We start from the raw sequence: 13,548 nt of genomic DNA, 5'->3' as shown, positions 1-13,548 counted from the left end.
GGCTGTGAGAGATTCTGGACTTATTCAAACATTGACTCTACTTAGCTCTCTCAAAGAGACAGACACCGAAGGAATTCTAATGCTGAATGCTCGGGCACAACTTACCTCGAAAGGATAAGAAAGAAGCTGTATTGCTTGCTACTCACAGAAGGACATGGGACCTTTCTGTAAAGGTTCTTACAAAGATTCTGGAATTAAGGCCTCTTTAAGAATTTTATATGTCTTTATCTTATTTCATGGCCTTTGGCAATGGGAACAGAAAAGTAGCAACCATGTACTGAATGGTTTTCAGCAAACCCCAGAGGCGATAAGTCAAAGAGGTTAGAGTTTTCTTTCCCTCGCCAGTCATTCCCTAAAACCGTTTCAAAGCTTTATTATTTCCCCTTTCGGCAGGCTTGGTTTCTTCCTGTTCAAAATTTTATGCACCCTTTCCAGTTAGCAATATGGAGCCCAGTTTGCGCAGGTTAAAATGTTGATATTCAGAAGTGTTGCCCTAATGTTCTTAAGTAAAATGAACACTCATTTAGCAAGTTCATATTAGTTATAGATCGCATTAGAAATACCCAACACCCAAGTTTTGACATCCCCATATAACAACCAACACGTATCTGTCAACTGTCAACTGGTCCAGTGTAAATTTCTTTTTAATCAGCAGGAGCCCATTTTGCAAGGCTAACCGTGGTTCTTTCCATAATCAAGTAGCATTTGAAACATTTAGTGCCTTGTTAAATCTAATGAGTGAGATTTATTATGAGTCACTTCCCTTAATAGCTGACAGAGTTTCACAAAACGTTATTCACCAAGGTGTAAATATATAATAGGTAGCTGTTAAACCTTAATAAATATGCTTAATAGTTGGCTAGTATTTTCTCCCTGAATGGCAGTACTTCCTCTCCATGGCTGACAGGAAATGTTGCTCCTGAGGTATGCCAAGTAAGGATAAACTGTGGGAAACCTATCTGCAAAATGGAGCCTTGAATTGTTAATTCTTCAAACATTCGAGAGGAGGGTGCCGTTCAAGAACAAGCCACAACACTTCCAGTCATATTGAAAATATATTAATGTTCAAACTGAGGTAAAACTGATCTCGGAGATCTGGTGTCTTCTAAATGGCTTTCCACATCACCCGAACAGAAGGTATTATTCACACACTAATGGCAGTAAAGTGAATACTTGACTGTTACATTACCTGGATTCCATAACCATACAATAACGTTATCGAGGATTAGCATCTCCCCCAACATTTGCCAACAATTCAAGCAAATCTTGGACTTGACAAGTTTATCATGGATCAGGTAGCACTTGTCACCAAGTAGCTATTGACTCAACCAGACAAACAAACCATAGCAAACACAGCCAATAATCCAAATAAGATTAGTCTGTTCTGTTCATTACCCTACAAAAGGGTACACCTTCCTCTACCTCCTTTCATGGCCAGTCCTTTCTTACCAGTGTTCCCATTGAACAAGGTACTTTTTTCTTGATGCTAAAGTGGCATGAATGATGACAATGTTTTCTGGCACATACATTTAATGTGCATACTCTTTCAAATGTTCAGCCCTGATGAGAGAGACAACTCCAGTTTCAAATGTTACAGGAAAAGACATTCACAGAGCACGTCATTCATGCCTTACTTGTAACATCTTGTTCCCTTTAAATGAAACAGGAAAAACATGCAGAAATCCAGGACCGGTCACTTCTGTAAATACATGTTTGAACAAGTTTCCCAATCATGTGGTTAGGGCCAACTGCAACATTTAGCCTATCTGAGGTCGCTTTCACACACTGTTCTTAAATTAAAAAACCCAGATCCTCTTCATCAGGCATGTGGTTGATTATTTCCCTAATCAGTAAAGATGGAAAAGACATAAGACCATTCCTTCTGAATCAGATCAATGGTCCAGCTACTCCAACCCTACTTCAAAGTGTAATATATTATTACAAAGAGATGTTGTTATTAGCATTTAGTCAAACACTCTTGCACCCTTGTTATAATGTGAATTATCCATGTTTTTCTCCGTCAGTTGCCATTTAATATTACGAAGCCAAGCTTGTCGATAAATTGTTTGAAAATTATCCCATGTTTATTAACGAAGGAGTCTTTTGTATTCCTCCTGCCATTATAAAGATCACTTCCAATGCGAGCATTAAAGTCACCTAATATTATTATTTGTGCCTTGGGATATTTAACATCAAGTTCATGGATGTAATTTTCCAAGTCAGGTCTACAGTTCTCATAACAAAAGGATGAGGAACAGGAAGGAATATATACATTCACTATCAAAATGACCTGATTTTAAAAAGAATTTTAAAGGAATCAATTAAATTTGTCTCAATGGCATATGTCGTCTGGGAGTCCACCACCATAGACTCCAAATGGATGGAAGGTTCATCCCAACTCATGAGATCACACTCCGAAGGGTTGACTGAGCCACTGGACCCACTCTTAAATGTGGCTTCAGTTTTGGCCCCAGGAAGCCCTTATCTTAAAAAAGGGATGTGTAGAATGTCGTTAAAACCCCAGGAAGGGAAAATACTCCTGGAGATCAGAGGTTTTCCACGTTGAGATTGGTGGCTAGTCTTGGCTTCTCAGGAGAATACTGAGAACCCTTGGATTCTGTGCAGCCAAACTACTCATAAAACAAAGATTGTTAGATTAGAGTGTCCAACCCGATGTAGATCTTTGTGGGCAACTTGAGAACTTCTATACTTTATGGACAGCTATCTTCCTCTCCCCTGACTCTTTCAGTGTCCTTTACCAATTTGAGGAACTGCAAGTACTGAAAGGCCTTCCCCAGGACACGCTTAGATATTTTACCGCTTGCAGTCTTGGAAGGCCATTTTAATGGAATCCCATATAGGAAAAGAGTTTGCTACGGTGATTAAAAGTCTATTGAGGATTTATCCCATGCCACATCCCAATGTCCAAGATATGAGGTTGAAAGTAATAGCTTTTGTGGACCATAATATCCCGCTTCCCAGGAAGGCCAGATCAGGAGAAATTAGTTATATTACTGAAAGACAGAGACACATTAATCACTTTCCAAATGGCAAGATTTGCTGCTGCCATCATGAAGGATAAAAAAAATGATGGGGCATGCTGACCATAGTATATTTGACCTGTGACTGCTCCACTCGTCATATTTTACTTGTCTCTGGGCTGTATGGTCTTTCTTTCTTTCCTATGACATATATATATATATATATATATATATATATATATATATATATATATATATATATATATATATATATATATATATATATATATATATATGATGAATTTGTATTTGTATTTTAATACTCTCTGGAAAATGTCTAAATTTTTTAAAATTATTATTTTTAAACTTTATTTTGGTGGAATTTCTACCTTATTCTGTATTGTTGCTATGGCTTTTTTTTACTAATGCAATAAATGCATTCAAGTATACTGCCTCCAAACATGTAAGTTTCACTTAGTCATCGTAGTCACTGATGCATCTATCCTCCAGGAATTTGTCTATCCTTTTAAAGCAATCTAGGCTAGTGGCTATCATGTCATCTTGTGGCAGCGAATTCCATAATTGTGTATTGTGTGAAGTACTAACTTTCATCTGTCCTGAATCAACTGTCCAACAGATTAACTCCCCAATAATACTTCATTAGAGCTCCCAGCAAAGCAAATAATCTTTGCAAGACAAGTGTACAGTTTGTTTTGAAGCTTTGAACCCGGTTTTGTGCGGGGAGAGCCAAGTAGTAAGTTGAAATAATAAATAAATAAATAAATAAATAAATAAATAAATAAATCTGCAGGATGTGGGGGGGAGGATTCTCCAGAAAAATAATGGAGAAGCAGATGTGAGATGTTTGTAGACTCTAAAACTATCACTGCAGCACTGGGACACTCACCTGGGTTGGATTGTACAGCTCCTGCAACGGGCTTCTTGACCCCTTCCGGCAACAGATGTCCATCCCAAATGGATTCCTACGTATTACTGATGGGGAAAAATTGAAAATCAGTGAGCATTCTCACAATCTTAATTAGCAAAAGCATAACTAAGGCAATGTACCGTGTTTCCCCGAAAATAAGACATACCCATAAAATAAGCCGTAGCAGCATTTCTAAGCATTTGCTTAATATAAGCCATACCCCGAAAATAAGGCACCCCGGGGCTGGTGTGGAGAAGACCAGGAGGAGCCCAGCTGAGCAGATGCAGTCTCTCGCGGCTGCTTCAAAGGCCCGGCAACCAGCGTGCCCGGGGCTGGGGTGGAAAAGACCAGGAGGAGCCCAGCTCAGCAGAGGCGGTCTCCCGCAGCCACTTCAAAGGCTCTGCAACCAGCGCGCCCGGGCCTCTGGGGGCGGGGAAGACAGGAGAAGCCCAGCTGAGCAGATGCAGTCTCCCGCGGCCACTTCAAAGGCCCGGCAACCAGCGCGCCTGGGCCTCTGGGGGCGGGACCGGAAGGGGGTGGTAAGGGGAGAACGGGAGCCGAGAGGGAGGACAGTTCTGATTCCCTCGGAATAAGACATCCCCTGAAAATAAGCCATAGTGTGTCTTCTTGAGGAAAAATAAATATAAGACAGTGTCTTATTTTCGGGGAAACACGGTAGCAGGTATTTCAGGAAATGACACTGGATTTCTTAAACCTCTACTTTACATTCTACAAGGAGTATTTAACCAGAAGGGTGGATTTGAAGTTTTTGGGTTTCAGCTAACTAAATATATTATTTTCCTGCTTAAATTCCTTTTCAATATGCTGCCTATGCCACCAACTACAACACACACACAAACACGTGAAGGAGGAAGGGATCCAAACTGAATGACATCAACAGCTGAGTTGCTGTTTTAATGTATGCACTTTTACTGCTTTAAAAAAGTTAAATGAGTTTACAATCTCCAGACAGCTAAATATTCCAAATCATTATCATTTCCATTTTACAGTAAGGAGATTGAGATTCAAGAGCCTGAGCTCTGATGCAAAGTCATGTAAGAGGTATGACTCATAGACACAGTTGCATCCTTCTAAGTCCAGTAAACTCAGTGGGCTTAGAAAGGTGTAACTATGTTTAGGATTGCACAGTATGTTTCTGAATTTAACAATCAAACTAACATTTCAATACATTATTTCTGATATGTGACACTGATCAGATCTCATGGATATTTTGAAACTGTGAGCAAGAGGTGGGGTTGCCAGCTGGCCACTAGCAGTGTGAGACCTCTCACTCCCTGATGCCTCTGCCCATCGCCGCTTAGCTGGGCAGTGGGAGGGAAATGGTGACCTAAATGGTGCACAATTGACATTCCTGGTGTGATGATGTCACTTCTGGTGCAACCTGGAAGTGACATATCATATCAGGTGATGCTCTAGCATTCATCCAAAAGTCTATGGTTAAACTATAGAGTTTTGAGTGAGTGCTGGAGCATTCCATTGGTGTGATGGTGTCACTTCCGAGTCATGCTGGAAGTGATGTCATCATGCCGGGGTGTTAATCGTGCCCTTCCCCACAGTAAGTCTCCATCCCTCCATCTCCCTATCAACAGGACAGCCTCCCTAATTAAAAAGGGAGCCTGCTTATTTCCAACTTTGAATATACATACAAATAGCCTTAGGACAGTGTACAACTCTTAGATCCCTTGCTGCCTTCAGCCCTCTTCTGGGGTGGGGGAAAAGTGAATGATATTGAAACACAATCGGTGCAAAGGGCCTATAGGCCACAAAAACCTTCTATAGGTTTGTCATGAAACATTGCTAGGGGGATGGGATTAAGGAAATAATATAATTTAATATTTTATTTAAGAGTTGGTTTAAAATACAATGCTATTTTTGAGCTTAAAAAATGAATTTCCATTTGAGTCTCTATGAATTTCAAAAGAACTGAAGAACTAATGGTGTTGAGGAGAGGAAGATGAGTGGCCCAAAGACATGGCCCTAACAGGATATAGTAAGATTATAAAAGGTAACATATTCAGTATCTTCCCACAGTATGAAAAAAAATTACTCAATTACTGTGAATTTCATTGGTTGAACCCAAGCTCCTGGCAGTGCTAGAAGGTATATGGGTGCTATGAGATGGTATACAGCTCCGATTCCAGTAGTTGTACAAAATGCAGTCACCAAGGCTGCAAACTAAAGCAGTCCAGTGTATGTGTGTGTTCGTTGTTGTTGAAGGTCTAAATAGGGTTGCCAGCTCCCTCTTTGCCACTGGCGGGAGGTTTCGGGGGGCGGAGCCTGAGGAGAGCAGGGTTTGGGGAGGCGAGGGACTTCAATGACATAGAGTCCTATTGCCAAAGTGGCCATTTTCTCCAAGTGAACTGATATCTATTGGCTGGAGATTAGTTGTAATAGCAAGAGATCTCCAGCTAGTACCTGGAGGTTGGCAACCCTAGGTCTAAACCAGGGGTCGCAAAAGTGCGGCTCCCGAGCCGCATACGGCTCTTTGAGCCCTTCAGTGCGGCTCTTTCCATGTCCGGGCCCGGCTGAGTAGTGAAAGGGGCAGGGGGCGGGAGACAGTCTGTGCAGGAGGCGCTTGGGTTACGTAGGAGTGACCACGTGCTGCTGCTGGCGGGCCTGCTGTGGGGAGAGAGTCTGCGCAGGAGGCACTCGAATTACAAAGGAGCGACCACGTGCTGCTGCTGCTGGCTGGCCTGCTGTGGGATTGGGGGGTTTCTTAAGCATCGGAGGGAGCGGCCGCCGTTTCGATATTTGCATGGTAAGGCCGCCCGCTGCCTCCTGGCTTCTGCTGTCGGCTCCTCGAGTCCCTCTTCAGAAAGGCTCGAGAGAAATTCTCATTGCTTTGGACGCGCTTCCCCTGGACGAGGAAGCCCCGCGCGGCACCTTTCTCGCTTGAGGCCCCCTTTCAGCCCGGAGGGGAGGGGGAGGCAGAGAGCTAGCTGCCCCAGTGGCCGCCACCTCCCCCCTCCCTGCCGCGCGGGCCTCTCTTTCGGCACGGCCGCTCTCGCCCCCAGGGCTGCAGAGCGGGCCCAAGGCCGTGCTCAGGATGCCCCTGGGAGGGGGGAGGGGGCTGGCACCATGGCCTCGAGGGAGGGAGAGAGGAAGGGGCAGTTGGGGGACTCTCCTTTCCCCCCCCCCCGTGGAAGCTGCCTGGGCGCGCGGCCCTGCCTGCCCTGAATCTGGAGCCCGTTGGTCCCAGAATGGTGGGGGGGTGAGCACCTGCCCCTCCCTCTGGCCAGGAGGGAACTGGCATGTCCGTGGCGGGGGGAAGGAAGGATGGACTGTGCATCTCCCCCTTGTTTGTTTGCATGGAACACACACAGACCGGGGACCTGCTGGCCTCTTCCTCTGTGCCTGGGATCCCTGGACATCTGGACCCTCGCTGGGTGATGGTGTGTGTGGGGGGGAGAAAACAGTGGGCCTTTTTGTCTGGCAATTGTTAGCCCTCCCCTGGCATATTACTACAGGTTTCCCCTCTTCCTGCTACTTTGTGCCTCTTTCAAAAGGAACCGGGGGGGGGGCGGTTTACACTCTCCCCACAGCCATTCACCACCCCACTGTGCAGTAGGTGCTCTACTGGTTTCCACTTCTGCTAAATTTTAATTAAAGTTTATTAAGTTAATAAACAGTGTACCTACCTATATAGTTTGAGTTTAAAAAATTTGGCTCTCAAAAGAAATCTCAATCGTTGTACTGTTGATATTTGGCTCTCTTGACTAATGAGCTTGGCGACCCCTGGTCTAAACCATTCACCTTGTGCCATTTTTTTCGTACTAGTCCATCCCCCCCACACACACACATATATAGGGGTGCACAACTCACTGTAAGCAGGGTAAGAAGGCGGAGGTTTCAAATAAGTTTCTTGTGAAAATCAAACTATTACTACACTCAACTAAAAAGCCTCAAGTTAAAATAGTCTTGCACAGTGTTAAAGAGTTTTGTAGCATGTTGTCTTACATATTTATGTTTCCAAACACTGCATGCTATACTAGCTTTCTTTACTGCCCTAAAGCAACAAATTATCACATATTACTTAAACAAATTGGGGTCATATTGAATGGATAGCATATTAAAATCTGACAGTTGTATAAAAACTGCAAAAAAAAAAAAACAACCTCTGCAGAAGTGAGATAGAACACATTTTTGCTTTCAAGACAAAAAACCCCCCCATTTCTCCCCCTGTTCTAAAACCAAAACATTAAAAAGGTAATTATCTTCAGAAGGAACGTGCTACTTTTCCCTCAGAGCAGAGAAAGACACCACAGCTTGGTTCCAACAAACAAACACATTAAATGTTTTGACTTTCGCTCCGAATTAAACGATCGGATATTACTGTGGGCTGCAATTTTAATTAAATCCTGAGGATTTTGACTTAAACAGCTAAGCAGAACAACTGGTTCATTTTTAAGTGGTTAAACACCTGTAGGAGACCGATCGTTAATTTTTAGCAGGCCCACACATACTTGGAATGAAAATGTTTCCCTACAAAGGAAAGGTCAGCTTCCTAGCAGATAATACCTCCAAGCATATACCGTTCCCACATGGACTTTGCTTCATGTGATCCTTCTATGGAAGAAATCACACCTCAAGAAATCTCACTGTGAAGGAGGCTGCCCACAGAGACAGCTGATGAGCAGGAAAACTGAGTATCTACAAGGAAAAACTGTCCGAAAAACAAGAACACTCATATAATAAGGATAAGAAATAATAAAAACCCGAAACATCAAAAGAAGGAACATAATGAATTGGAGCCAGTTCAGTCAGGACTATGGGGGTTACCGCACTTGTATTCCCAGCGATGCATTAAGAGTTTGAAAACGTTATAAAAAATACCGATCGCACTTTGCTTGGCCCCTTTAGCTGTGAAGACATCTTCCAACCATTTATAAGCTGTGGTATCCAAAAACCCTTTTAAAGCGATGTTTTTTTACAACATTTTCAAACTCTTAATACATCGCTGGAAATACAAAGTGCGGTAACCCCCTAAATGAGAAAAGACACTCAGAAATGGGGGTGGGCTCTCAGACTGCTGCACTATTATTCATAATGTAATCCCTTTACAAAAAACAGTAAAAAAAAAACCATAGCGGGTCAAACGTATTTAAAATTGTAACTGATGTTAAAGTTACAGAAAGGAGGGAGGAAGATTTTAAAAAATCATATGGCCCACAAAGACATTCAAAAACCTTCCTGAACAGCTAGATCTGTACCATGTATGTAAAGGTTAGTGACAGGGATTGACAGATTTTCCTGGGAAAGGCTTTCAATTTACACAGTGCCACCATGGAGAAGGACCTATCGCACATCACAACTTTCCACATCTCAGATGGTGAAGGGAAGCACAGCAGGACCCAGATGCCAGGGTAAAAAGTCAGGTAGGAGAAGGTCGTTGAGGAAATGTGGTCTCAGCTGGGATTCTAATGGTCAATGCCAGCATTTGGAATTGGGTCTGGAAGGGAACAGGTAGCCAATGCAGCCAGGGGTGGTCTTAGTGATTCTGGGGCCACAGGCAGGACTTAAGGATGGGGGCCCAGAATCACTGCAGGGAGGGAAGGAGGGGGAAAGAGTCAGTCCAGTCAGCCATGCAGGGCTTGGCCAACTGAATGCCGCCTCCCACACACACACACGGCGCTGGGCTTGCATGGGAAGGAACTTTGCTCAGAAGGAGGCACCTCCTTCCTCCCCGTGCACTGAGGGGCTCACATGGTGAGGGTCTTGGTGGGCACCTCTTCCCCACTTGGATGGGAACTAGGGTTGCCAGATTCCCCCTCTCCTCCAGCGGGAGGTTTTCGGGCATGGATCGCAAGCTGAAGGGCAAGAACACAAGGGCTCTTGCCCTGTGGCTCTTAGCCTAGGGATCATGACTGGGGACCTGTAGGGTGGGTAAAAAAGAGTCCACCCTACAAATCAGCCATTTTCTTCAGGGAAATTGACCTCTGTAATCGGGAGGTCAGTTGTAATTCCGGGAGCTCTCCAGGCCCCACCTAATGGTTGGCAACCTACAATCTAGTCAAGCATCCCTATACTAGGGCCTTTGATAACTTTAATTAGATCATTCTTTCCCAGGAACGAGTACAGCTGCCTTGATAAAGGCTTTTCTGTCCTCTACCAAGAACTTAACAATTTATTACACTCTGGTCCTAGTGCCATGGTAAATGGTCACATGCATGCCTTCTAATATTCCTATTACTTGTTCATTATTAAAGAGCCAAAGATAATATAGCAAAACTTTGTATACTAAGTAAAAGAAGTCACAACAATAGTACGGTACCAAGAAAATTGTTCCTTAGCAACAGGAACCTTTTTATGTAGGACATTCCAGCCTGACTTACTTCTAAATGTAATACGGTACAATACAGTTTAAATTTGCTTATCATTATGACAAAGACTTTAAAGATGGCGTTGTAACAGTAGTACAACAGTTTTCAAAGCAATCTATGGTCCCATTTGCGTGTTTTAAGATAAATTTATTAGAGTTTATGTAAGAAGGTTTATTAGTAATGTTGTGTGGACGTGCCAAGTCTATTCTGGAAGGCTGCTATTATAGACTTAGGGCTTTGGTCTCAGTTATGCTTCCTTTTGCCAACAATTAAGATTGTTCAATGAAACATTGATAAAATGCTAGAATAACCTCTGCAAGAAGCAGTGTCTTTTCTGTTGAATGGGGTGAGTCTTTGATGCTATTTCTCTTTGGTCCTGATGTTTAATTTGGTTTTTTTTTTAATTTTGTTGCTTTTTCTTTTATTGTTTAAAAATAATGCTTTGTGAATATTCCAGCAATATTGTATGAATTATTTTTTCCTTAAATAATTTTTTAAAAATGAATATAAGCCTACATTTTACCACTAACCTGAATGTATACTCAAACTAGGGTTGCATGGCATGGCAATTGGCATGAGTCCGGGGGTAGGGACATGGGGAGTGCTGCAGGAAACAGCATGATGTCACTTCCAGGGGGGGTCTGGAAATGGCATCATGCCTCTCTAGACATCACACCTCTCTAGGAATTACTACAGTAGACTGAAGTCACTTCTTGGTTTTTGCTGGAAGTGATGTCATGCCATAGGCTGGTGTTGATTTTGTTTAAGATTATTTTTCTCTCACCAGCTGCAGGAGCAGTGGCAGGAAACAAGAACCAGGGGTGGAATATGCCCCACCTCCAGTGGGAAAAGGGCAGACCTAACTCAAACATTAATTCTTTATAGAAGAAGCATCGCCAGCCAAAGGGTATACAAGAAATATTCCTAGTGTGAAAGCCAACCACCAGCCCTCTCATTTTGCCTTCAATTACCCTTTTCCAGCATATTCCCCTACTATATCCAACACTTTGCTCTTTCACCCACAGCTAGGGTCGCCAACCTCCAGGTGCTAGCTGGAGATCTCCTGCTATTACAGCTGATCTCCAGCCAATAGAGATCAGTTCGCCTGGAGAAAATGGCCACTTTGCCAATTGGACTCAATGGCATTGAAGTCCCTCCCCTCCCCAACCCCCACCCTCCTTAGACTCCACCCCAAAAATCTCCCACCAGTAGCAAAGAGGTACCTAGCAACCCTACCCACCGCCTACCATCCCACATGAAGGGGAGAAAGGACAATTCTTAGAAGATGAAAAGGCTTAACCCTCCAACTCCTAACATGCAAAGTATGTCTTGTAAAGGAATAGTTGATAAACAGAAGAAAGGTGCCACACTAATACAGAGTAGAGAATGAGAAGAAAAAACAGAGGTGCAGTGGGAAAATACATATTTTATTTGTATCAGTAGATACTTATGCAGATCTACAGATACAAAAAAAATGTATTTTCCCAATGCACCTCTTTTTTCTTTTCTTCCAAGAATAGTTGACAACCAGGAGTCTACAGAAATTCAGCTCAGAAGAGCAATCACAAAAGGACTGAATGCCATCTCTCCAGAAGGATAGCTAAATATAAGCCCTGAGTCTGACAAAAAAAATTTTTTTGGCAGCTCATATATTGGCGGATACCACAAAAGAAGACAAAACTATAGTTTCCACCAACATAAGCATACAAACAATAGTCTGATATGTGAATTTCCAAGTTCTTTCATTCCTCTTGGGTTTCCACTGAAAGAACAGAATCAAAAATATTCACATTTCCTAGAATTCTGTACCAATAGCACCACCACAACCAGGCACAGGACATAGCAACACATAGAAGGACATAGCAGCAGCCGTGGTGGTAGTAGCAGTAATCGTAATTCTGCTGAAGGGCAGAAGTCAAGGTTGGACTAGATGACCCTGGTGGTCCCTTCCAACACTATGATTCTATTATTCTAAGGTGGTAGAGTCAACAATACTCGAGATCAGATATTGTTGTTCTAGCAAAGGCTGAGGGTGAATTGAGGTCTTAAATACTCCTGCAAAGGAGGTAGAGTTGCAAGCCTTGCCCCTCAGAAGCAGGCTACTAGTTCTTAAATGTCCTGTGCCTGGTTGTGGTGGTAAGTATTCCAATGGGGTTGGTTTGGTTTAGGGCTTTGTGAGGCTTGAGGGGTCAGTTGTGGGAGAGTACTCAAGTTCTGCATTGGGCTCTGAGGTGGAGAGGAAGCCCAAGTCGAAGGGCAGGGCCATATCCCAGGACAAGAGGATTGGTTCAGGCTCCTGGGGCTCCTCTTGCGTATCAAAGGAGGTACCTGAAGGTGTCTTAACTGCCTCCTCTTGTGGTAGTATTAGGGACTCGGCCTCCTCCTCCTCTACACTATTCCACAACACTGTTTCCATTTTATTCTTCCTCGGTCATGTTTTATTTAGATTATTTATATGGTCCACATTTTATTTAAATTATTTATATGGTCCTAATTACTCCTGGTTTCCATTGTAAAGTTAATGAAAATGCAAGGAATTGGCTTAAATTGTGTCTCACTTTTCTAAGGAGACGTTAAATGTTTAATTTCATTATATCATTGCAAAGCACCAGAACTAAAACACCCTCATCTCTCATTGCTTGGAATGGATGTTCATAATTCATTTGCTTATTAAATCAGTGCTGAAAATACACATTCATGTTTTGTTTCAGGGAAGATGCAAGTCCAGTGGCATTAAGATCATGGGAGAATTTTTACCCCGCTAATTGTGTCTCAAACATTATCATAAATAAATGTCACATGATAACTGAGGGTAGTATCTATTAAGTCAATGGTACTCATAGCAGTGATTATCAGAGGGAAACTCCCAATAGGCACTGGCTGCATTCATATGCAGCAATAATTCATGTTATTATGGAACAAGCTTTGGAAGTTTTCATCTCCAGGTTTCCCCCCTCCCTCCTCCTCTTGCATGAGGCCCAGGAACTAAAGACTTCCTTTTTTACACCAAACCAGTCTTGTACTACTCTTTGTTGGGGATGGGATGGAGGATGTGGAATGCAAGCCCAAAGACTTCCAAAGCTTGCTCCAGAACAGCATAATTTATCATTGCAGAGGAAAGCTTCCCAAGGCTCAATTAAAAAACAAAACAAAACGTTGTTTGCCATTATGTCTAAATACAGCCATTGGATCTAAGGAGTAATATGGCTGGAGACCATCAGTAGGGGTCTTGAGCCAGAACTCTAGAAGAGGGACCCTCCTCTTAACACTACTATAGTACCTTGCTTGAGGAAACATC

At 42.9% G+C, this 13,548-nt stretch overlaps 1 protein-coding gene across 2 annotated transcripts in view; it reads right to left on the bottom strand.

The window, feature by feature from the left end:
- CHST11 (carbohydrate sulfotransferase 11) overlaps window positions 1–13,548 on the bottom strand; it is a 222,189-nt gene that overhangs the window by 112,073 nt on the left and 96,568 nt on the right. For both annotated transcript variants that reach the window (XM_056846251.1, XM_056846252.1), the window contains exon 2: window positions 3,889–3,974. In XM_056846251.1, coding sequence (XP_056702229.1) covers window positions 3,889–3,974 — 86 coding nt within the window. The remainder of the gene's footprint in view (window positions 1–3,888; window positions 3,975–13,548) is intronic.

The sequence above is a fragment of the Euleptes europaea genome, chromosome 3 (genome assembly GCF_029931775.1).
Source record: "Euleptes europaea isolate rEulEur1 chromosome 3, rEulEur1.hap1, whole genome shotgun sequence".
Lineage (NCBI taxonomy): Eukaryota > Metazoa > Chordata > Lepidosauria > Squamata > Sphaerodactylidae > Euleptes > Euleptes europaea.
This window is presented reverse-complemented; position numbering and strand designations above follow the sequence as displayed.